At 51.3% G+C, this 23,527-nt stretch overlaps 1 protein-coding gene across 2 annotated transcripts in view; it reads left to right on the top strand.

The window, feature by feature from the left end:
- STAC2 (SH3 and cysteine rich domain 2) overlaps positions 1 to 23,527 on the top strand; it is a 442,182-nt gene that overhangs the window by 367,481 nt on the left and 51,174 nt on the right. For both annotated transcript variants that reach the window (XM_085640309.1, XM_085640308.1), the window contains 4 exons: positions 10,575 to 10,630; positions 10,724 to 10,833; positions 21,577 to 21,628; positions 22,770 to 22,907. In XM_085640309.1, coding sequence (XP_085496435.1) covers positions 10,575 to 10,630; positions 10,724 to 10,833; positions 21,577 to 21,628; positions 22,770 to 22,907 — 356 coding nt within the window. The remainder of the gene's footprint in view (positions 1 to 10,574; positions 10,631 to 10,723; positions 10,834 to 21,576; positions 21,629 to 22,769; positions 22,908 to 23,527) is intronic.

The following is a 23,527-nucleotide window of genomic DNA, read 5'->3' as shown; positions in this document are numbered from 1 at the left end:
CGACGGCGACGCTGGGGCGGACCGGGGTCGCCCGCGACCTGGGACCGGGTGGAAGCGCCCCGAACTTTGCGGGGGGAATATTGTCCCCGAGCTCGTCCTGAGGAGCTGCATCCGGCGCTGTGATCCCCGGGGGCGTCGCCCCGACACCGGCGCAGCCCCGTGGAAGGCGTAAGTGGGGGCTGCTGCAGTGAGCCGGAGCCAGGGACTGTGACCGATCCCGGCGGGGACCGAGGTGCGCCGCCGGATTGAGGGTGGCAGCGCTGGAGCAGGCCGCGATTGTCCGCGCCCTGGGGCCTGGTGAGAGCGCCCCGCACTGAGTGCAGTCTGCGGCGGTCCCTGCGGAGGAAATATCGCTGCCGTGATCCGCAAGAGGGAGGCGCGACTGGCGAGGCTGGGGCTGCCGCTGTGGTCCCTGTCATCGACTCTGCGGCTGCCCCGGCGCGGCCCCGTGGACAGGGTGCGTGGGGGCCTCCGGGCTGCTGTGGTGGGCCGGTGGCCGTCCGGTTGATTGGAGGCCTGTTTGCTGCTCCCGCGTTGCGTGGTGACCTTGCCCCCCCTCCGACCGTCTGGGTGACGAGAAGCAGCGGCCCGAGACGGCGCCCGACGGCCCCACGATGTCCGGGAAAGGGAATCGCACGCACCAGCAGGGTAAGCTGGACAAGTTTGCCTACAGTAAGGACGCGGCCGTGGGGGCCGGGAGGTCGGACGGGGCTGCTGCGGTGGCAGAGGCGCCTAAAGTAACACTGGAGGACATAATGCTTGCCCTTAACAAAGTGCAGACCACGGTAGGATCCATCTCCACGGATGTGTCCTTGCTCAGGGCGGACTTCCAAAAAATGTCGTCCAGGGTCACGGACGTGGAGCGCACCACGGCGGCTTTGACGAGCGACACTACGCTCCTGCTCCAGCGGGTGTCCCAGTTGGAGGCCGAAGCGAAACAAATGGCGGCGAAGATGGACGATCAGGAAGGGCGATCCCGGCGCAATAACGTCCGCATAACGGGAATTCCCGAGAGTGAGGGGAAATCCGCCATGGACTTGTACATAGAGGACTTAATACAAACCAAACTGCAGCCTCGGGGTCTCTCTTCATTCTTTTCGGTGGAGCGCGCCCACAGAGTGCCTGGGGGTAAGCCCAAGGTTGGGGCGCCCCCTCGACCGGTGCTGGCCCGCATCTTCAATTACCGCGACAGAGATGTCATCCTCCAGACGGCCCGGGTGGCGCCACCGTTACGGATTCAGAATTCGATGGTGTCGTTCTTCCCGGATTTCACGGCGGCGGTGGCGGCACGGCGGAGAAGCTTCCAGGAGGTCAAGAAGACGCTGAGGGCCCGCGAACTGCCTTACTCCATGATCTTCCCGGCGCGCCTTCGGGTGGTGGCGGAGGGCAAGACCCTGTTCTTCGAGACGCCGGAGGAGGCGCACGACTGGCTCGAGGGCTGGAGGCCGGCGGGCGGCCCTGGGAGATCGAACAGGCGGAGGCGACGATCAGAGGGGGCGACGGACGCCGGCGACCTGGATCCGGGAGGGGAGACAATGGACCGACCCTGATAGGCAGCGAGACTCCGTGCTGAATGCTAGTGACTGCCTTCAGGGATGCCTCGAAGTGGAGGCCTTGTGCAACTAGACGACGTCGGCTCAACGATATTTCCAGGGGTGATCAGTTGAACTTTGTCCAAAGGGGAGTATCTGGTCTTCCTCGGACCGCCCGCTCCACTACACGCAAGTACTGTTTGGGGACTTGGGATCTGAGCACTCTGCTGAGTTGGGGTGGCGGGCAGTTTGGAGTCCGTATGGCAGGGAGGCAGGGAGGGGGTGGGTGGGTGAGGGAATGTTTGCAAGTTTTGTTTTACAATTTTTGATTATACTGTTGTATATGGTTCAACACACAGTACACGCACCATGCAATGTAGGCACGGCCTGTGCCGCTCCGTTCATAGCACCAGCTCTGCGCTGCTCCTGTCGCGAGAATGGCTGACACGACGCTAGGGCGTTCCATTGGGGTCCCCCTCACTCCGGCGCAGCCTCTCTCCCTCCTTACATGGAACGTGCGCGGCTTAGGCGATAAGATTAAGAGGGGTTTGGTCCTCCAGAGTCTCAAGAGATGCTCCCCTGCGGTGGTCCTGTTGCAGGAGACCCACCTAATGGGCACTGCTAGTAAAGCGATGGATAGATGGGGGTACAAGATGGTGATACACTCTGACTTCTCCTCTGGTTCCCGCGGGGTGGGTATACTGGTAAAGAAACAGTCCCCGTTAATCATAAAAGGCACTCGGGCGGACGGTTCGGGGAGGTTTGCGGCGTTGCATGCCCAATGGGAGGGACGCCCCCTGAATATTGTTTCGGTCTACATTCCCCCTGCCCTGCATGCTGTGGCTCTCCCTGCGCTGAGCAGCTTCTTGCTTGATCTACCAGAGGGAGAGCTTATAGTGGGCGGCGACTTTAATGCGGTGGTGGACGGCCTGCTTGACCGCCACCCGGAGCGGGCTGGTGGAGAGGGAGCGTCTCGCCTCGGGAGCTTCTTCGAGGCACTCGGACTGGCAGATATATGGAGGCTTCATCACCCAACACAGCGCCATTACACATACTACTCGGGGGTGCATAAAAGTTTGACCAGAATAGACTACTTCCTGGGTTCGCAGGGCAGTCTCCAGTATGTAGACAGTGTGGAAATCAGGCCCAGGGGCATATCGGATCACTCACCGCTACTTCTACAATACACCCGCTACCACCTAACCAGACGCCGTGTCCCCCCCTTGCACCCGGGTTATCTCCAGGTTCCCGAAGTCTGCAAGACACTCGGGAAGGCTACGAGTCTCTATTTCCAAGAAAATTCCTCGTCGGTAGACTCTCCGGCTACCCTCTGGGAGGCGTACAAAGCGGTCCTGAGAGGACACGCGGTCGCCTCCATCGCGGCGCACCGGCGCGCGCGGCATCTTGAGCTACAGTCGCTAGAGGCGGATCTTGCCGCGGCAGAGGCACAACAGGCCGCACATCCATCGCCTGCAACCTCCCGGGAATTACAGGTGGCGCAGGTGAAATATAAGGAGCACTTGGCGGACTGTACCAGGCGACGGCTCGAGGCCACGCGACACAGAATTTACGATGTCGGGGACAAGACAGGGAAGCTGCTGGCATGGTTAGATAGAAGGGAGGGTGGTTCCAGGTGGATTGCGCAGCTCATTTCGGGGGAGGGTCAGAGGGCAACGGACCCGCGTGATATTGTGAACACCCTGGCGGGCCACTTCGCTGCGGTCTACTCTTCCGCTTCTTCCATGTCGGAGGAGGAGGCGATGTCGTATGTTCAAGATCTGGACATGCCCAGGTTATCCCCTGCCGCGATGACGGCCTTGGAGGCCGATCTGACGGTGGACGAAATAGAGGCTGCGGTGGGAGCGCTTCAGTCGGGTAAGGCGGTGGGTCCTAACGGCATCCCGGTTGAGCTGTATAAGAGGTTGATAGGGACGTTGGCCCCTCACCTGCTCGCTATGTTTACCGACAGTTTACAGCGTGGCGAACTCCCTCCGGATCAGCGCACGGCAACTATTGTGGTCCTCCCGAAGCCTGGCAAGCCGGCGGAGGAGTGCACCTCCTACCGCCCTATCTCGCTCCTCAACGCAGAGGCCAAGATTCTGGCCAAGCTGCTGGCGGCTAGGCTAACGCCGCACCTCACCGACATTATACATCCGGACCAGTCCGGCTTTATGCCCGGCAGAAGTACGTCCCACAACCTGCGGCGTCTGCATGGTGTGTTGGCCCGGACGGGTCAGGTGAGTGAGCCGGCGGTGCTTCTGTCGTTGGACGCACAAATGGCGTTCGACAGGGTCGAGTGGCCCTTCCTGTTCGCGGTCCTTCGCCATCTGGGATTCGGGCCCAAATTCTGCGCCTGGATTCGACTCCTGTACACTAAGCCGTTGGCTCATGTTGCGGCCAACGGGCATATGTCCGGCGATTTCCCCTTGTCGCGTGGCACGCGCCAAGGTTGCCCCCTGTCGCCCTTATTGTTTGCCCTGGTGTTGGAGCCGCTGGCGGCGTGGATACGCTGGGAACCCTCGATAAGGGGACTCCGATGGTCAGATGGCTGGGAGGACAGGGTTTCTCTCTACGCAGATGACATCCTGTTGTACCTGGCCTCCCCACGGCGCTCCATCCTCACGCTGCTCAATATATGCAGGGTCTTCGGCAAGGCGTCGGGGTACACGATAAATTGGTCTAAATCCGTCATGTACGTGCTGTGTGGCCCTCCGCCGCAACTACCGGCGGATTGCCCCCTCAGGGTGGCGGAGGGGTCGTTCAAGTATCTGGGTGTCCACATCACTGTGGACCCAGTGGTATTCCATCAGAAGAATCTTCAGCCCCCGCTGGACCGTCTTCGTCGGGATGTCCGTCACTGGGGGGCGCTGCCACTGACCCTACTGGGGAGGGCGGCGCTCTTTAAGATGATGTCCCTGCCTCGCTTCCTATACGTGCTCGAAAACACACCATATCCAGTGCCCCCGGTGTACTTCCGCTCAATCGCGGCGCAGGTGTCCAGTCTTCTGTGGCACAACCGACCGGCTCGTATTGCACAGTCCAAACTTACCCGCGGCTGGTACGACGGGGGGATAGCACTGCCCGACATCCAACTTTATTACTGGGCGACGCAACTCAAGGTCATCAATTATTGGCTCCATGCCCCGCAATCGGATCCGGCATTTAAAGCGGATAGAGCCATATTGGGCACGAGAGGTATGTTGTCGCCCCTGTATGATGGGAGGCTCGGCCCGGAACTTATTGGCCCCTTGCGACAAACAGTGGCCGTGTGGCACGCGGCCCAGGCCCGGCTGGGATGGAGAGGAGTTTTGACCCAGCTCACCCCCTTGTGGGATGCAAAACGGCTCGGGAGACTTCGACATAGCAGGGGCTTCGACAAATGGGATGACATCGGGATCTCCACGGTGGGCGACATGTGGCACAAGGGTGCAGTGATCACCTTCGCGCGCCTCCAACAACAATACGAGCTGGCGCCCACGGAATGGTTCCGGTACACCCAAATTAAACATGCGCTGCTCGCCGCTTTGGGGCCTGGAGCCACGGTTCCGGAAGCGTCACCACTGGAGGATAGGTTGCTCACAGATTATATGCCCCAGCGGGCGACATCATTCACGTACCGTAAGCTAATAAATAATCTCCCGGACCCTATGGGCACCCTGCGGGAGAGGTGGTCCACTGATGTCGGGGACTTTGACGACCCGGACTGGAGGGAGGCGCTGGCGTCCCCTCGGGAGGCAGGGATACCTTCCAGGCTTCGGTTGGTACAGCTCCGGATTCTGCATAGGTCCTACTACACCAGGCACACACTCCACAAAATAGGAAGAGCACCCCATCCATTCTGCCTGCGCGGCTGCGGGGAGGAGGGCACCTTCTACCACACCATCTGGGAGTGCCATAAAATCCAAGAATACTGGAGGCGAGTGATGCGTACGCTGTCCCAGGCGGGGGGTGTGTCACTTGCACCGGAACCCAGGCGCTGCCTGCTAAATGTATGGGAGCCCAACGACTTGGGCAGGCAGGCTCAGTGTTGGGCCACAGTAGGCATCGTGCTAGCTAAGTGGAACATAGCGCAGAAATGGGGGGTGGGAGAGGTGCCGCTTCTGTCTGTATGGGGGCGTGACATGGATAGGGCTATGATAGCCGAACGCTCAGTATACATAGGGAGGGGTTGTCCCCAAAAATGGTCTAAAATATGGGGGGCATGGAACACATATCGTGGAGATATATGCGAGCCACCACCAACGCTTGAAGATGAGACCCTTGATGCGGACTGAGGTGCAGGCCTCTATGGTAAACAATGGGGGTGTGACTGTCTGGGGTGGGCACCTGTGTGGGGGGATTGCCGGGAGGTGGGGGGCTGCACTGCTTCGGACTTTGTTACATGCAGAACACCGATTAAATAATCGTCATTTGCTGTACTGTACTGTGTTAAAGAAAATAATAAAAATTGTATTTAAAAAAAAAAAAAATTACACAGTAACAAAGTGGTTCTCAGGACAAATCCCAAATTCCTTCCAAAAGTCATATCTCCATTCCATCTTAACCAATCAGTAGAGTTACCAGTGTTCTTCCCAAACCCAGACTCAGTAGCTGAAAGAGCTCTTCATACCTTGGACGTTAAAAGAGCCCTTCTTTACTACATTGACAGAACCAAATCATTCCACAAAACAAAACAATTGTTTGTAGCTTTCTCTCCACCACATAAAGGCAACCCCATTTCCAAATCTGGGATAGCTAGGTGGATAGTTAAATTTATCCAAATATGCTACCATAAAGCTAAATGCACATTAACGGTTCCCCCTAGAGCGCATTCCACACGCAAAATAGGGGCTTCCATGGCATTCTTAGGAAACATTCCCGTAGAAGATATTTGTAAGGCAGCCACATGGTCTACAACACACACCTTCACTAAACACTACTGTGTTGAGGTGCAAGCAAAGCAACAAGCTTCTGTGGGACAGGCTGTCCTTAAAACTTTATTTCAAACTGCTGCAACCGATACAGGTGACCACCGCTTCGGGAGATACTGCTATATAGTCTAACCTAGTGTGTGATCTGCAGCTCATATGCCTCGAACGGAATATGCTACTTACCAGTATGCATCTGTTCTTGGCATGTAGAGCTGCAGAGCCACACACGCCCACCCACCTCCCCGGGACCTGTATCTGTTCCAGCACTGTCTTACTTAGAAACCACACATGGACATCTCTCTCTTTTCTACAAACTCCATCATTTCCCATCATGGCGAAAAACAATCTAACGAAGGAGTTGATGCCCATGCGCACTGTCATCCAAGGGAGGAGTCACCTATCTCGTGACCACAAAGACTTCTTCCGAAGACAACAATAACCTGCAAGCATCCGAGCCCAACACCAGATGGCGATCTACTATCCTAGTGTGTGGCTCTGCAGCTCTACATGCCAAGAACAGATGCATACTGGTAAGTAGCATATTCCATTTTGTAAAATAACCAACTATTTGAGGACTTTAAAAAAAGAGATGGAGGGAGTGTGTATGTTTTTGTCAGTCTGTATTCAAAAATACCTGTTGAAAACCGACAGACATTTCACCATACCGGACTAAAAGCACCTGCACCCAACTATTTATCAGAAAGTACCTTTATTAGGGGGGGTGTAACACCCCGCATCCTGAAGCTACGCCCCTGTGTGTAGTATGTGCAAATGCATACAGGGTTTTACATGATCTCAAAGACCAGGAAGGTACTTCTCAGAGTCTTAATTCACTTTTGAGAACCTGTATACCATAGTTGCAAGTTTGAACCGGCTGCTGATGTTTTTAGCAAAAATATCCTTCAGCAGTTCTGTGGTTAAGATGGAAACAAAAATTACTTTAAATGTGCTTTTTTGTAAGACGTTTAGCACAAATATGCTACATTGTATGCATAAGGTTTGATGTAGCAACGTGTCATGCTTTCGTTGATAAGAGTTATCAATATTTATAAATGAGAATAGAGTGGAATATATAGATCATGACTTTTAATGTAAAGCAACACATTTTGAAGTCACGCACCTGTTTGTAAGACCCAGCACAGGTATACAGACTTGATTATGCTTGTGTAACAAGGCAAAGCCTCAGAGGGTCAACGCATGTCTGACCTAGGGGGTCACAGAGCAATAGATGCAGCAGTGGTCACCTCTTCTGTTACCCCCTTTACCACTACAGCTGGAGGAAGCAGGACCAAAGGGACGCTCGAGCACCACAGTTGGGTGCAGTACGTCCTAAGGGAAAGCACGGGAGCTGGAGGTAGCATGTCCAAAGGGGAAGCATCGAGCACCATAGCTCAAGGTAGCACGTCCATAGAGGACGCCCCAAGCACCCGAGCTGAACGTAGCCTGTACATATAGGAAATCCTGAGCACCAGAGCTGGAGGTAGCACGTCCAAAGGGAAGCTCTGAGCAACAGAGCTGGAGGTAGCACGTCTAAAGGGAAGCCCCGAGCACCAGACCTGGAGGTAGCACGTCCAAAGGGAAGCCCCGAGCACCAGACTTGGAGTTAGCACGCCCAAAGGGAAGCCCTGAGCAACAGAGCTGGAGGTAGCACGTCCAAAGGGGAAGCTCTGATCCCCAGAACTAGAGGTTGCACATCCAATCGCACCTCCATCACACCCAAACTCTATTGCACCATCAACTGCTTCATCAAGTCCCCTACTTTCCCGGAAGACTGGAAGCACGCAGAGATCAACCCCCTGCTGAAGAAACCTTCTGCCGACCGAACAGACCTCAAGAACTACAGACCCATCTCTCTGCTCTCCTTCCCATCCAAAGTGAGAAAGCCATCAACGCCCAACTCTCGGAGTTCGTTGCGACGAACAACATCCTGGAGCTCTCCCAATCGGGCTTCAGAAGCAACCACAGCTCTGAGACCACTCTCCTCGCCACTACAGATGACATTCGCTCTGCCCTCGACCAAGGCGAGGCTGCAATCCACATCCTCCTGAACCTCAGCCACCTTGGATACAGTGTCCCACCACACCCTCTACACAAGACTCCACGATGCTGGCATCCGCGACAAAGCCCTAGAATGGATCTGCTCCTTCCTCACCAGCCGATCGCAGAGAGTCAGACTTCCAATGCTCAAATCAGAACTGACAGAGATCAGCTGCGGAGCACCTCAGGGATCCTCCCTGAGCCCCACCCTCTTCCACAGCTACTTGGCCCATCTTGCAGCCAATGTCAGAAACCACGAACTCAACATTGTTTCCTAAGCCGATGTCACTCAGCTGATTCTTTCTCTCACAGACGAACCCACAGCAGCCAACAGCAACATCCACGATGGGATGAAGGCAGTCGCCACCTGGATGAAGGGCAGCTGCCTCAAGCTTAACTCAGACAACACCGATACCTCATCCTGGGTGCCTCTCCCTCCACCTGGGATGACTCTTGGTGGCACACAGCGCTTCCTACGAACCACACACATAACCATGGAACCATCCTGAACTCCTCACAATCAATGAACCAACAAAATCAACATTGTATCATACTCTTGCTTCCACTCTCTCAGCCTACTTCGTAAGATCTTCAAGTAGAGTCCTACCGAGATCATGAAAACTGTCACCCCTGCACTTGTCAGCAGCAGACTTGACTACGGCAATGCACTCAACGCCGGCACCACCCAGAAACTTCCCAAAAAACTGCAGTCTGTCCAGAACGCCTCCGCCAAACTCATCCTGAACATCCCATGCCGCAACCACATGACTGGTCACCTGAGAGACCTTCACTGGCTACCTGTCAACAAGAGAATCACTGTAAAGCTTCTCACACATGCCTACAAAGCCCTCCACAACGTTGGACCTGCATACCTCAACCACCGCCTCTCCATCTACACTCCCACCCGACATCTCCACTTCACCCAACTTGCCCTGGCCACCGTCCCACGCATCCGCAAGACCATGGCAGGAGGAAGATCCTTCTCCTACCTAGCTGCGAAGACCTGGAACTCCCTGCTTCAATACCTCAGGCAATCCCCATCGCTGCCGCAATTCAGGGAGGACTTAAAGACCTGGCTCTTCGACTGAAAAGCAGACCCAGACACCCCTCTCCCCCCCCACCCAGCACCTTGGATACCTCATGGGTTAATAGTCACACTTTTTAAGATTCCCAAGCACCAGAGCAGGCGGTAGCAAGTTCAAAGGTGAAGCCCAGAGCACCAGAGATGGAGGTAGCACTTCCAAAGCGGAAACCTTGAGCACCAGAGTTCGAGGTAGCATGTCCAATAGGGAAGCCTCGAGCACCAGAGCTGTAGGTAGAACGTCCAAAGGGGAAGCCCTGTCTCTCTATGGACCCTTTGAAACCTGGAGACTCATCTCCAATTCATAGTCAGATCCCTCGCCTGCTCCTGGTTAAAGAGGAAGGCACTCATTAGTGAACTTGAGAACAAAGCAGTCTAAACTGTTCTAAAAGGCGCATGTCCACAATTTGTGCCTTTTTGTTTTTTATAAGCGTGGGTCTGCTGCTAAGAGACTGGCATTTGTATGGGACCAGTCAGCTTCTGTAGCTCCCATTGTGAAACATCTTGCATAATGCGTTCTTTAGGTCAAGTTTATACACTGTATGAAGAAACATATAAACTACATACAAAACAATATGGTGATCATTCATTGCTCTATACGCAAGTCATGCTGTTCCATGTCTATACAGGTCTATTACACGACACTCACTATGCACATCTCGTTACATGTTGATGCATAGGGAAATATTTGAAAGTGTCTCAGAGCTGATATCTAACTAATATTTACAGTTTAAATCAACAATACAACACACCAGGTTGCGTTTAATTAATATTTTATCGATTTTAGGATTCGAGATACATAATTGACCCAAATCTAATTTGATTTGGCAGTTCTTTCGGGGTGGTGTTCAGTCACCACACATTCTCTTTTCATTGATCACCTATAAGTTGTTTTTCTTCTTTTATATTTTCTCATACCCTTTCCCTATTTCATTCTTCCTAACTTTTTCACTCTTCCTATAGTTTTCCTTTTTATTTTCCTCTCTCATTTTTCTCCCTCTCTCCTTGGCACAGTGTTTGCTACTCCGGAGAGTGAAGGGCCCGTCCCAGAGGAGAAGGTCAGCGAACAGGTGCGTTGGGGTTCAGGAAGATGTTGGGCATTCTTGTTGTGATGTTAGTGAGCAGCGCAATGTGTGATCTGCATTCTGTCTGTCCTCATGCAGGTCTCCCAGGCGGGTTCCAGGACTGCGCCGAGGAAAGAAATCTCCCCCATGTACTGCTACGTGGCCCTGTACAAGTTCCTACCTCAGGAGAACAATGACCTCCCCCTGCAGTAAGTCACGTGCCAGAGACCTTCTATTACAATAGGTACTGTGGCCTGCGGTACGTCCTGTGGCAGACCCTGCACTAGGAGCTACGACCTTCCCCCTTTAGTAACTTATTTGCCTGACTGAGACCATTCTCGGCAGTAGGTAATGTGCTAGAAACCTTTCCATATACTAAAAATGATAAGTACACCTGGGGCCATATTACACAAGCGCCCCAGGGGCGCAACGGGCGTTTGTGCCCTCTTTATGCACCCCAGGGCACTTTGGTAATACCGAAGGGGCCACAGATGCTTGATGCTTGTACGGCCCCTTTTGTAGTACTGATATTGCTGGCACACATAGAGCGCCAGCGCTATCATTAGAGGGTGTTCCCTCATTTGCATGAGGGCATCACTTGGCGTCTGTGCCCATGCTGTATTACTGACGTGGATGCACAAGCAAACATGACTTTAGAAGGCAGTGGTGGCTGGTGAAGTTTAGAAGTAGTGGGGCGTAAAAGCATTGTTCACCCCTATCACCTAATAAACGAGTGAAGCAACAACAGTGTGCAAGCACTGGTACCAGGCAGCTGCAGAGAGAATTAAACACACATGCGCTGTGACACACACGCTATGACACAAACACACACACACGCCCACGCTCTGACAGAAGGCAAATACGCACTCTAAAACAAGGACACACCCATATGTGCTTTGACACAAGGACACACACACACACGAGCCCTGACACAAGGACACACAAACGCTCTGACACATGCACACAGATTGAATTGTGTGTGTGGATGTGACGACACCTAATGCTGTGCAGACTGTACACAGGTGGTTTAGTAGACTTCTTAAAAAAGATTAAGTCCCCCACCTTCACAAATACCACTGCCACCAACTGACTGCCACTCCATAGTACGAGTGTGGAGTGGGGGTCCTTGTCACTGTGCAGGGGACCATGTGTGGCCTACAAATCCCTACACTGTGGACAAAGCCTCTGCGGGACACGGGTCTGAGACCGGTTAGGAAAAATAAAGAGACCTGGTGAGAACGTGTAAAGGACAGCATCGAGCAAGCTGAAAAATACAATAAAGCTTTTAAAAGCCCCCACCCCCCCCCCCCCACACACACACACACCGCCTAGAAGCCTCACATACTAGTGCAGCTCTTTCCGAGGATTACTCTGGCAGAAAATTCCAACTCTCCAAAAAAGCTGCTTTTACGGATCACGCTTCATTTTTCTAAAGTACTGATTGTTTCATTTAATGAACACAGCAGTCAGCAACTTACTTAACTTCCAGCTTGCGACGTGTAGGATTTCTTTCCCAAATCTCAGCCAGCCGGTAACGATAGTCATTCTTTCTCCCTGGAGCCCGCGCTTCCTCCGAGGCTGCTGTGTGGTGATTGGTCACGCTCACGCTGCTAATCTCGGCCCGTGAGTCATGATGCCGCCGGCCGGGACATTACAGGGGAGCCAATCACAAGTGCTTGGTGAGGCGCTGCAGGAGAGCGCCCCAGCCACGCCATTTTTTCCGTGTTGGAAAAAGGGAAAGTGGGAGGTCCTGCTTGAAGGCGGGGGGGAGTGGCTTACCCACTGTTGTGGGTACTGACTGTTTGGACGGCTCCAGGGCCACCCAAACAGTCAGTACCCACAATAGTGGGCAAGTCACTCCCCCCCCCCCCCCCTGCCCTCGAGCAGGACCGCCCACTCTCCCTCCCACAACCAGGCACTTCTGCTTTCTCGCAGCGCGAGAAGCAGAAACATAAAATGGTAGTTTTTACCATTTTATGTTTCTGCTTCTTGCACTACCAGAAAGCAGTGGGGCAACGCCCAAACGCCCCTATGGAGGAGCCGCCACTGTTAGAAGGCGCACTAAAAGTGCGCCAGAAAAAGTTGGCCCACTTTTAGTGAGCCTTCTAAATGCAGCCCTCTAAAGGGATGAACGGGGTTCCATGGATCCCCCAGATATCCCTGTGCAGGTGAGCGCAGTCACTAACTACACCCACCTGCAAGGGGATCTCTGATCCCTTTTAAAAGTGCAGGCGAGTTGGCGCCTGGACAGAGAAACATGGAGCAGCTTTAAACAGCGTCCCGTATTTCTCGTGAATGCTCTGCCCTCAGAGGCGTAGCTAGACATTTTGCTACCCATGGCAGTCCCTGAGGCGGCCATATGTAAGTATGGGGGTGCTGGTGATTCCTGCGGCAACCGCACGTAAAAGCAGGCTGCCACCCGGGACGGAGCGCCCCCCCCCCCCGCCACCCACTTTGCTAAGCCACTGGCTGACCTGGGGGCAGCACAAGTTTGTGGCTGCCCTCAGAGCAGCGCATTCTTCCTGAAATGGGGCACGTTCCATGTTTGCACCTGGCGTACCTGCTTTAGGGTGTGCCATGGTGCCAACATGGAAAGTGCACCCTATCTGTAATACGGACCCTGGGGTCATATTACACAAGTGCCCTGGGGGCGCAGCAGGCGTTTGCGCCTACTTTCTGCAATTCCGGGGCACTTTGGCATTACAGAAAGAGCCGCAAATGCTTGTGCTGCTCCCTCTGTAATACAGAAAGCGCTGGCGTACATATATCGCCAGCTGTAGCATTAGAGGGCGATCCCTCATTTGCATGGGGGTGTAACCCCACACAGAAGAGGGGATCTCTTTGTCTTTGCATCTGATTTGGGTGCAGATGCAAACATGCCTTTAGAAGGTGCATTGAAAGGGCGCTACAAGAAGGTGATGCACTTTCAGTGCCCCTTCTAAATGCAGCCCTCTAAAGGGATGAAAGGGGGTCCCATGGACCCCCCCCCACCCTCCAGATATCCCTTTGCAGGTGGGTGCACCCACCTGCAATGGGATCTTTAATGCCTTTTAAAAGGGAAGGTGGGTTGCTGCCTGAGAAACACGGAGGAGCTTTTAAACAGCTGCTCTGGATTTCTCTGCCGGAGGACAGCGCGAGTTCGCGGCTGCCCTGAAGGAAGCACATTCTTCCTGATAGGGTGCACTTTCCATGTTTGCACTCGGCATACCTGCTTTGAGGTGCGCCCTGGCGCAAACATGGAAAGTGCTCCCTACTTGTAATACAGGCCCAAGCCTCATACCATCGCCTCATTTGATTTGCAAAAACTACTCACTCCTGCTTGCTGGAGTACAAATAAAGCCATAAGTATGGATGATTGATCCCTTGCGCGCAATACTGGAAACTAGGAGTCATGTCGATGTTACGTGACCACACTATTTGAGCGTCTGCTATCTATGGCGATTTGCCGATAAACGAGAAGAATGCTTGTTCCTGATAAGGTTTCCACCTAATATTTGACCACAACGGAGAATTTTGAGTTCATCCATTTAACACAAAGGAGATAATTGGCTAACGAAAGCCCTGAGGAAGTCGCGGGTACTCCCAGGCGACGAAACACGTGTTGGCTGGCGCAAGAATCAATAAATGAAGACTTGATTTCACATCCCAAGAAACTGCATCATATTATTTTGAATATATTGGTGTATACTTGTTTGGCGTGCTCAGGTTGTGTTATGAAGCCATAAGTATAGCTGATCACCGTTAGTGTAATTCTTGAGCTGTTCTGCTACCAAGCAGTCATATGCTCTTTGACTTATTTCTTCTGAACCACAGGAATGTCGCAGAAGATACATGGATAATTATGCTTTGGAATTAATATAGGTTGAAGTTACATATATTCTTTTTTCAGCACCATAAGATGTTTTAGCACTCTTACCCTTCAGGCTATGTGCATACACCAACCATTTTATTCAGATACATAACCACAATCACTAGTTACGTGATTAAGTGCTATTGTGTTCATTGTTTGATTGTATATAGGTTTGTCTGTAAAATATGAAGCATGTTAGTGAGTGACAATAGGATAGTCAGGTAACTGAAGTCTCCCATCTGTTTCATTACCCACCCCCAATGTTCATGATTTAGGCTGTTCTGATATTTAGGCACAGACATTGGCGGTGGTAGACACTCTACTTACTAATGGCGTCAAATCTTATTTGCTTATTTTTGCCTTAATTCTTTTACTTAAATTGAAATTATTCCGGAGTATCTATCCTATCTGCTTAAAGCTTTTCTCATTTGTATTCTAGTTACGGAAATAACCGTATAAAGTAAATCATTCCTTGTAGCTCACTGAAGTCCCCCAATACTCTATTGAGTAGAAAGGAGCAGGGGACTTCCAGCATGCAGCACCTGGCTGTCAATCACTCTAACTGGAGGGTATCCAGGCGCTGACGGTGTGTTTCATATATACATATTTATGTACAAAACTATCCATAAAATTGATATTCAAGCCCAGAAAATCTATTCTTGTTTACATATTAAAATCATTAGTGTTTACTTTTCCACGTAGTCTTTATATAGTGTTATGAATAATTCAGTGCAAATAAATGATCATCAGTAGGTCAATTCTATGATGTGATGTGTCTGTAGTTAGCTTTCAGCTCTATTCTCCAGTAAACAAGTGCTCGCGCATCATATATAAATTTGCATCTGATGGCGCCAAACGAGTGCCCACAGCTGTGCCTTACAATTTAAAGGTACTCATTTTTTTAAACAGAATATAATTTTGCCTAGGATGTATGGTGTCATGCCCTGATGCATTTGATTGTACAATTAAAAAATATAGTAGGGCCATAATATAGGTTTACGTCAGCTTTGCCACCTACCCGAAACATATATATGTGTACTGATAAAAATATTTTAAAGAACACCGTAACACCAGCAAGAATACCAATCCTAAATAAAAGAAATGTAGATAATAGTGATCGAAATAAGTGCCATTTTGAATCATTGAAAAAAAAATGTTCCAACGGCTTTGATGGGGTCACAAATTTAAGGAAACAAGAAACAAAAGAGATTATGGAACTGTAACTTAATGATCCTTTGGGAGGATCCTTGATCATTTGTTTTTTGGGTCTCGCGCCTAGCGATGCAGTGCGCAGCACTGCTCGTGCAGGCGAGAGTCCTTTTGTGGAGGGTTTCAAAACGGACCATGGAATCGCACACGCTCGTGCGTGTGCGATTTCTTTTGGTCCACGGTATTGGCGTTTGCGGTCGTCTTTTTCAGAAAGACAGCACGCAATAGGCCAAAGGCGGTCGCGTTGCTCCGCCCATGGCCTATTGGTGTCCGTTACCCACACGCCGACATCTGTTTTCAATTTTCGTGCCCAGACACGGGCGCGATAATTGAATACAGATCGCTCGCTGTGGCGCGCGCGCACCACTCGTTCTGCTTGTTCTTCTCAGAGTAGTTTTGCTGGGCACTTTATTTTCGGGTTTTTTCCTCTTAGCAGGCAGAGGCGGGGTCTTCTCCACGCACATTATAGCAGCAGGTTTGCACTAAGTTGCAGCAAGCACACTTGCAGGTATGCTGTTTACTTGTTTATTTTGAGGGATTTATACACAGTACAGTTCCTCTAACATACGTTGTCAGTAAAGTAATTGTTCTCTTCCAAGGGCCCCAGAGATTCTTTTTTTGACTTAATTGGGCTTTCTACCAGGTTTCACTGGTGGTCATATCTGTGTGTTAGGACAGGCTTGTTCTCCATGTAGCTGCCCTACAGTGATTCTGCCCTTCTCACGTGGCATGCCATCAGATAACTGACGTATTCCCGCGGACCTGACGTTTTTTGGCTGTGATTGTGTAAGAGCGCCTCCGCCCTAGGTCCTTAGAGCAGGGGGGGTCTGTAGTAGTGCTTGCCAGCTCTGAGTGTGGACGGGCCTTTGTGAAGAGTTTTTAGCCTTTCTCTGGCCGCAGTAGAAATGGGCACTGGAGTGACCCCTGGTGGTAGGCCGCAATGAAAACTAACCGCCCACGAATTGGCAATCTTGTTAGTCTGAAAGAAACAGTACAAGAACCACCACATCTCTCCTCGCCTTCCATTAACTATTACTCCATACAATTAAAGTGTCAAATCCGTCCTCCAATAAAGTAACCCTATGTTTGATTTTTTTGTAATGAAATGGAGATAATTGTTATTTTTCTCTGAATTGATGTCGAATGTAAAGTGCAGTATCGCTGATAGCGTAATGGCCAGCTTAATTTTCTAGAACCGCATAAACATGTCAGTTTGAGTGTGAATATCACATCCATTTGGACTAGTATTTTCATAATAAGGGGCGGAGTTTGGTAGGAAATTAACCTGAAACCCCTGTGAATGATTTACGTTCACATTATATAGAAACATTACCAATGTAAAAAGGAAAACATTCAAAGAGTGCGTCTGAAACACTCGGGAGGAACCTGCATTTTATCTAAGTAAACTTGGTTCAACAAGCAGGGTCGTGTGACATTTTTTCTCACTGCTAAGAGAGGAGAGGGGCCGGACATTGCCTTACATACATGTGGCAATAAAAGTGGTCTGCTGTGGAACTTGATGTCTGTCATTGAAGTACTGGGCCCTTGAAAGCTGCCCTAACAATGTACCTCGCTCCTATTATGTAGCATTCCATTTTATCTCGTTGTTGGGGCGCACAAGGAGAGCTGTGCCTGTGGACAGCCTCTTTGACCTGCATTACATTAGTGTAGAGCGCCTCAGCCCTGATCCAGGGCCGGATCCCACATGTCTCTCTAGCAGAGCTCCCCATTTCTAATATAGATGCCCAGCACTGGAAGCACATAGCGAGTTCTTATCGTGCACCTCAGTTCTGACCTCTTCATCCAGTACTCGAAGCCCGCCTACGTAAGTAAGTCCTCAGATAACTCTGCCAGAGCCCCTCACTCATGACTTTGACCACAGCTCGGTATGCTAGTACTTCAGCCACACACTGCTCTTTCAGTGTACCTCATTTCGGACCTGTATCGTTTACTGTTGGACAGATTTGAACCCTTCATCCCTGCTGTGTAGTACAACTCTGTCTTGATCGCTTTCTTTCTCTCATCATATATAGCTTTCTCTTCTCATATACAGCTGTCATAACCTATTCGGTAGTAGGACCAAAAAATACTGTTTCTTCAAAGTTTGAGGAACATGCATTTGTGAGTCGCCTTGCTAGCAAACTGGTGGCATTCTTAGAATAGCGCTTCGAAGTAGGCTCTTCCAGCTTTTAGAGTTAGGAGGGAGGCGTTGGCCTGTTTATTCATCAGCCTTCTCAGTTCATCAAGCAGATATGCTGTCCCTCTGAAAGTTCTTAGAGGCAGAATACTCAGTGGGGCTTAGTGTTCATTCCTCTCTTTGAATGAAGAGTAGATCCTTCTTTGGCCTCCTTTCCACTTCACAGGCTCTCAGTGTTTTGGGTGTGGCAGAAAAATCATTTCCTTTCACTTACTCCCTTCATCTTCTCGACACTTAAAAAGACCTGTTGTAATCAGGCTGCCGTTTGAAGGTTAGAACTGATGTCTATTTGGTCTACTCTAGGAAAATGTCATTCAGTCGCAGCTATCTTGACTCATCTGTGCCTGTCTGTCCCTGCCAGCCTAAAGGTATTGCTTCTTGGGCACCCAGTGTTTTGTAGTCTCACCCAACATTGCAATTTCACCCCTACTGGGCGCTCACAAAAAGTGAGTGACGGACAAACCTTTTCAGCAAGAATTCTGAAAATAAATCACCAGAGAAAATTACTGTAGCCACTTCCAGATTTCCTGAGCTCAGTTTTTATTTTGTTGAATTTTAACTGTAGATTTCTCTGCAGTTTGGTAGAATTGCAACACAAGTCCTCCAGTTTGATTTTTTAATATAGTTTGATTAAAAATCTACCTTTGATCGTTTACTTTTTGCGAACTTTTTCCTGCAGCGCAATCGGTGTGCTGGCCACAGGCTAGGGTACAGAGAGAGATCCCTGTGTGCATGAACCAGTCGTGCTTCTTGGCGCTGGACGTGTCCGTGTTCTTGGTGGGCACTCCCACACCCTCTGGATGCCCCCCGTGCCCCTTCCACCTGCTGTCTCCATAATGGCCCTGCCTTAAACTCTCACTGCCACACTCTTTTCCCCTTTTCTGCCCCAAGCATTTGTTTAGGTCTCGCCTGACCCAGCGCATGCGCTGGTCTGGCGAGACTTATTGAGAAGGCTCCAAAAAGTGCTACCAGCCCAGCCTAGATTTACAGTGCATGTCCGCGCTTTTCCACGATTACTTTCACTTTCGCGGCCGCTTTAATGTTTGATCGTGATCGCGATCACTTTCACGGCCGCACGTCCGCTTTGCATAGCCAATAGGTCTTGCTTTTGGGACCTTATAAATATTTAGTTATGCAACTGTTGCATAGCTAAACACTTAGAAGGTCCCAAAGACGAGACCTATTGGCTATGCCAATGCTTGTTCCCCTTGAGCCGTGCAACAAATCCAATTACTACAATTATCCGTTGGATGGATTTTGCAGTGTGTGTGCGTGGGGGGGCAGCTTTATCAGCCCCCCCTCCCCGGTGGCTGTCCATCAGCTCGCCTGCACAGAATGGTGTCCCTGCAGATCCACTCGAAAAGGTCTGTTCACTCTGCAGTTTGTCACCTGTTCCTCCAGCCCGCTCCCCCCCCCCCCCCCCCCGCCCCTCCCGTCCCCAGTGAATGGGCTGAGGGATCAGGAGGCGCTTGCCAACTTCGGTTGTGAGTTTAAGATTAGGACTGGTGATGCATTATTTTTAACCCTCTTCTCAGCTTCTTCATTGATTAACAAACATAATTTGAGAGGACCATTTTAATAATTGTGAAGTAAAATATTAATTCACCAAACTGTCCTGCTTCTGGTTGAAGACATTAGAAACTAAAAAAAGTAAATACATTAAACCAAACTAATACAATCCATAAACAAGCATTTGCAATGCAACAGGTCTCGCATTTACGCGAGTTTGAGCTATTGACCTTGCTAATGACAATGCCTTTTATTTTTGTTTTGAAAACATAAATGAAAGGTATGTCATTTACAAAACTAATAGCTCGTGTAAACGCGAGACCTATTGCATTGCAAATGTTTGTTAATAAAAGATGACATTATGTGCCTTTGCACATACTTTGCAGGAGTGTGCATTTGGTTTTTAAATTAGGTATCCAGAATCCGTTATGTTCTCAACAAGTAAAACGAAAAAAAAAATTGTAGAGTTTTTTGGAGATAGTTAATTATGGAGCTCAAGGTTCGATATTGTCCTTCGTGTCAAACACGTTGCATGACGATTACAATTCTATTAGTGCTGTAATAGCAAAAAAAAAATATATAAAGGATAGGTAATCAGACAGTTACCAAGGATGTTTAAGGGTGAGGTCAAAGCGTTGCTATGGCAACTGAAACGAAGTAAAGACAGATGAGTGTGGGGTTGTCCTTATTGGTCCAGTATGTAGTGTTGACTGCTGCTTGACGCCTACACTGGGGGTGATGTGACTGTAGGCCCACAAGCGCCACTGCTGCAGTGCCTTGTGGTCTGCACCTCACCTCATCCGAGTCGAAATAATGTATTTGTTAGTGTGCCACCTTTGTGGTGTATTATATTCACTGTGTTCTGCCTTGTGTGTAAAGGGAGTGAGGGGTGGTGACGGTCGTGAGTGAGCACCCGCTGGTTTTGAGGTGTCACTGAAAGTCCAGTCAGGACTCGACTTGAGAGAGTAGGGACTGAGTGCGTTTCTGGAGTGGGATGAAGGAGTCCCTTTAGTGTATTAGTCAGGAGAATGGCATGCGGTGTTTCTTTGAGGGGCACTGGGTGGGTATTGTGGGGGAGGGTATTTCCGGGGAAGGTCCCTTCCTGTGGTTCTGGAGAACCACAGGAAGGGACCTTCCTTTCTACTTCCTCCAGAATCATAGACGGAGATGATTTAGGGGCTCAGTCTATGGGTCTGGAGGAGGACGGCGCCCGAGGTTCCGTGAAAGGGGTATTTACTAAGGCTCTGGGGGATGGGACACTTCCTGTGGTTCTGGGGGTAGAGACACTGGCTATGGCATGGGAGAGGGGAGCAGTTCTTACGGAGTTTCTGATGGCGGGCGGGCACTGTCTGTGGCTCTTGGGCCGGGGACGCCACCTCTCATTCTAGAGGGTGGGGGGCTGTGACTTTGGGACAGGGCCACTGCCTGAGGATCTGGCGGGGAGGGGCACTGCCTGAAGTTCTGGGGGAGGGGCACTGCCTGAGGTTCTGGTGGGAAGGGCACTGCCTGAGGTTCTGGGGGAGGGGCACTGCCTGAGGTTCTGGGGGAGGGGCACTGCCTGAGGTTCTGGGGAAGGGGCACTGCCTGAGGTTCTGGGGGAGGGGCACTGCCTTAGCTTTTTGTGGGGAGAGGCACTGCCAGAGTTTCTGGGGAGGGGTACTGCCTGAGGTTCTCGTGGGGAGGGGCACTGCCTGAGGTTCTGGGGCGGGACACTGCCTGAGGTTCTGGGGAGGGGCACTGCCTGAGGTTCTGGGGAGGGGCACTGCCTGAGGTTCTGGGGGAGGGGATTTGCACTGCCTGAGGTTCGGAGGGGGAGGGCACTGCCTGAGATTCTGGGTGGGCACTGTCTGAGGTTCTGGTGGAAGGGACACTGCCTGAGGTTCTGGGGGAGGGGATTTGCACTTCCTTAGATTCTGGGGGAGGGCACTGCCTGAGGTTCTGGGTGGGCACTGTCTGAGGTTCTGGGGAGGGGCACTGTCTGAGGTTCTGGTGGAAGGGGCAGTGCCTGAGGTTCTGGGGGAGGGGGATTTGCACTGCCTGACATTCGGGAGGGGGAGGGCACTGCCTGAGGTTCTGGGTGACGCACTGCCTGTCACTCCGGGGGGTGATGACTGCCTGTAGCTCTGGAAAGAGGGCGCTGTCTCTGGTTTTCAACTCAGATAATGGATTGCTCTGTTTCCCTTTCAGGCCTGGAGACAGGGTTATGGTGATAGATGACTCCAATGAGGATTGGTGGAAGGTGAGTGATGGGTGTAGTCTGCCTCAGCAACAAACAAGAAATATCAATTGCAGTTCTGCAAGAGAGGACAGTGGAAGAGGCTGTGACGGGTAAAGGTGGGAGACTAGGGGAGCAAGGAGGAGGGAAAGGGGTAGATGAGAGAAGGAAGGAACGAAGGAGTAATGGGAATGGAGATGGTGCAAACAGGAGGAATGAAAGAATACCAGGCAAAAAAAGGCAAGTTAGAGACAATATGGCAGAAAAAAGTGAACAATGGAATGAGAACCGAGCAAAGTACGGAGGGAAGAGGATAATGCACAGCAGGGGTTGGGGAGATAAAGGGGGTTGAAATAGGGGGTGAGAAAAGAATCTAGATGAAGATAACATGAGGAAAGTAAGAGTTGTAGGAAAAGAGCAATGGAAAAGGGGAAAGATGTTCAGTAGGACGTGGGAGGGTGAAGGAAAATGAACAGAGAGAGGAACCGAGGGAGATTCTGGGGCTGGGCGGCAGAAAAATTGGCATAATAGGATGGAGAGAGTTGAAAGAGGGAAAAGATATATAAGAAGAAGGAAGCACGGGGGAGACTAGAACGACAGAAAGGAGAACAAAGATAGCAAGAGAAGTACAGATGAAAAGAGGCAATCTGGTGAGGTGGAGAGGTGGTAAAGAAAAGGGAGAGAGAAGGAGAAGAAAATAGGTCATTATGTCTCCATTGAAGCAAGAGAAAGGTAGGAGGCAGAATAGAGAAGTAGAAGGTGGGAGGGACGTAGCATTAGTGATGTAGAAGAACAAGAGAGAGGGAGGCTAAGAGGAGTGACAAGAGTGGTGGCTGGCCAGGAGATGAGGAAGACCAAGAGGTGGGACAGGAGTGGTGATGGACCACGAGATGGAGAGGGCCCAGAGCACGGACAAGAGAAAAGGTAAAACATATAGAAGGGTCAAAAGTTGAAGTTGACCATAAGGGATGAAATTCAAGCGACAGGAGGGGGAGGGTAGGCATTGCTGTGGGTCAAGAGGGAGGCCACTGAACGTGCCTAGCGGACAGGAGTGAGAGGCTGGTTCGGTATAACCAGGGACTGGAGGAGGTCAGGTGAGATAAAAGGAAACGCTATACTCTTGTCTCTGAAAGTCCCTCTCCAAATGTACCTTTTGTATCTTTAGGGGAAGTGTGCAGACAGAGTGGGGTTCTTCCCAGCCAACTTTGTGCAGAGGGTGCGGCCTGGAGAGAAAGTGTGGAAGTGCATGAAACCATACCAGGGGAACAAGGAACAGGGCCATCTCAGCCTGAAGGAGACTCAGGTGAGACCCGGACTGCACCCTTTCCCCACACACCCGGCAATCTCAGAGCAGGGCCGGCTCAGGCTGAAGGGGACCCAGGTGAGACCCGGACTGCACCCTTTCCCCACACACCCGGCTATCAGAGCAGGGCCATCTCAGCCTGAAGGAGACCCAGGTGAGACCCGGACTGCACCCTTTCCCCACACACTCGGCAATCTCAGAGCAGGGCCGGCTCAGGCTGAAGGAGACCCAGGTGAGACCCGGACTGCACCCTTTCCCCACACACCCGACAATCTCAGAGCAGGGCCGGCTCAGGCTGAAGGGGACCCAGGTGAGGTCCGGACTGCACCCTTTCCCCACACACCCGGCAATCTCAAAGCAGGGCCGGCTCAGGCTGAAGGAGACCCAGGTGAGGTCCGGACTGCACCCTTTCCCCACACACCCGGCAATCTCAGAGCAGGGCCGGCTCAGGCTGAAGGGGACCCAGGTGAGACCCGGACTGCACCCTTTCCCCACACACCCGGCAATCTCAGAGCAGGCCTGGCTCAGGCTGAAGGAGACCCAGGTGAGACCACATGCATGAAGCTCCTATGCATAGAACCATCACTGACACACCATGGAGTAGTCTGTCACCAGCTGTG

Source organism: Triturus cristatus, unplaced genomic scaffold, assembly GCF_964204655.1.
Source record: "Triturus cristatus unplaced genomic scaffold, aTriCri1.1 SCAFFOLD_137, whole genome shotgun sequence".
NCBI lineage: Eukaryota > Metazoa > Chordata > Amphibia > Caudata > Salamandridae > Triturus > Triturus cristatus.
This window is presented reverse-complemented; position numbering and strand designations above follow the sequence as displayed.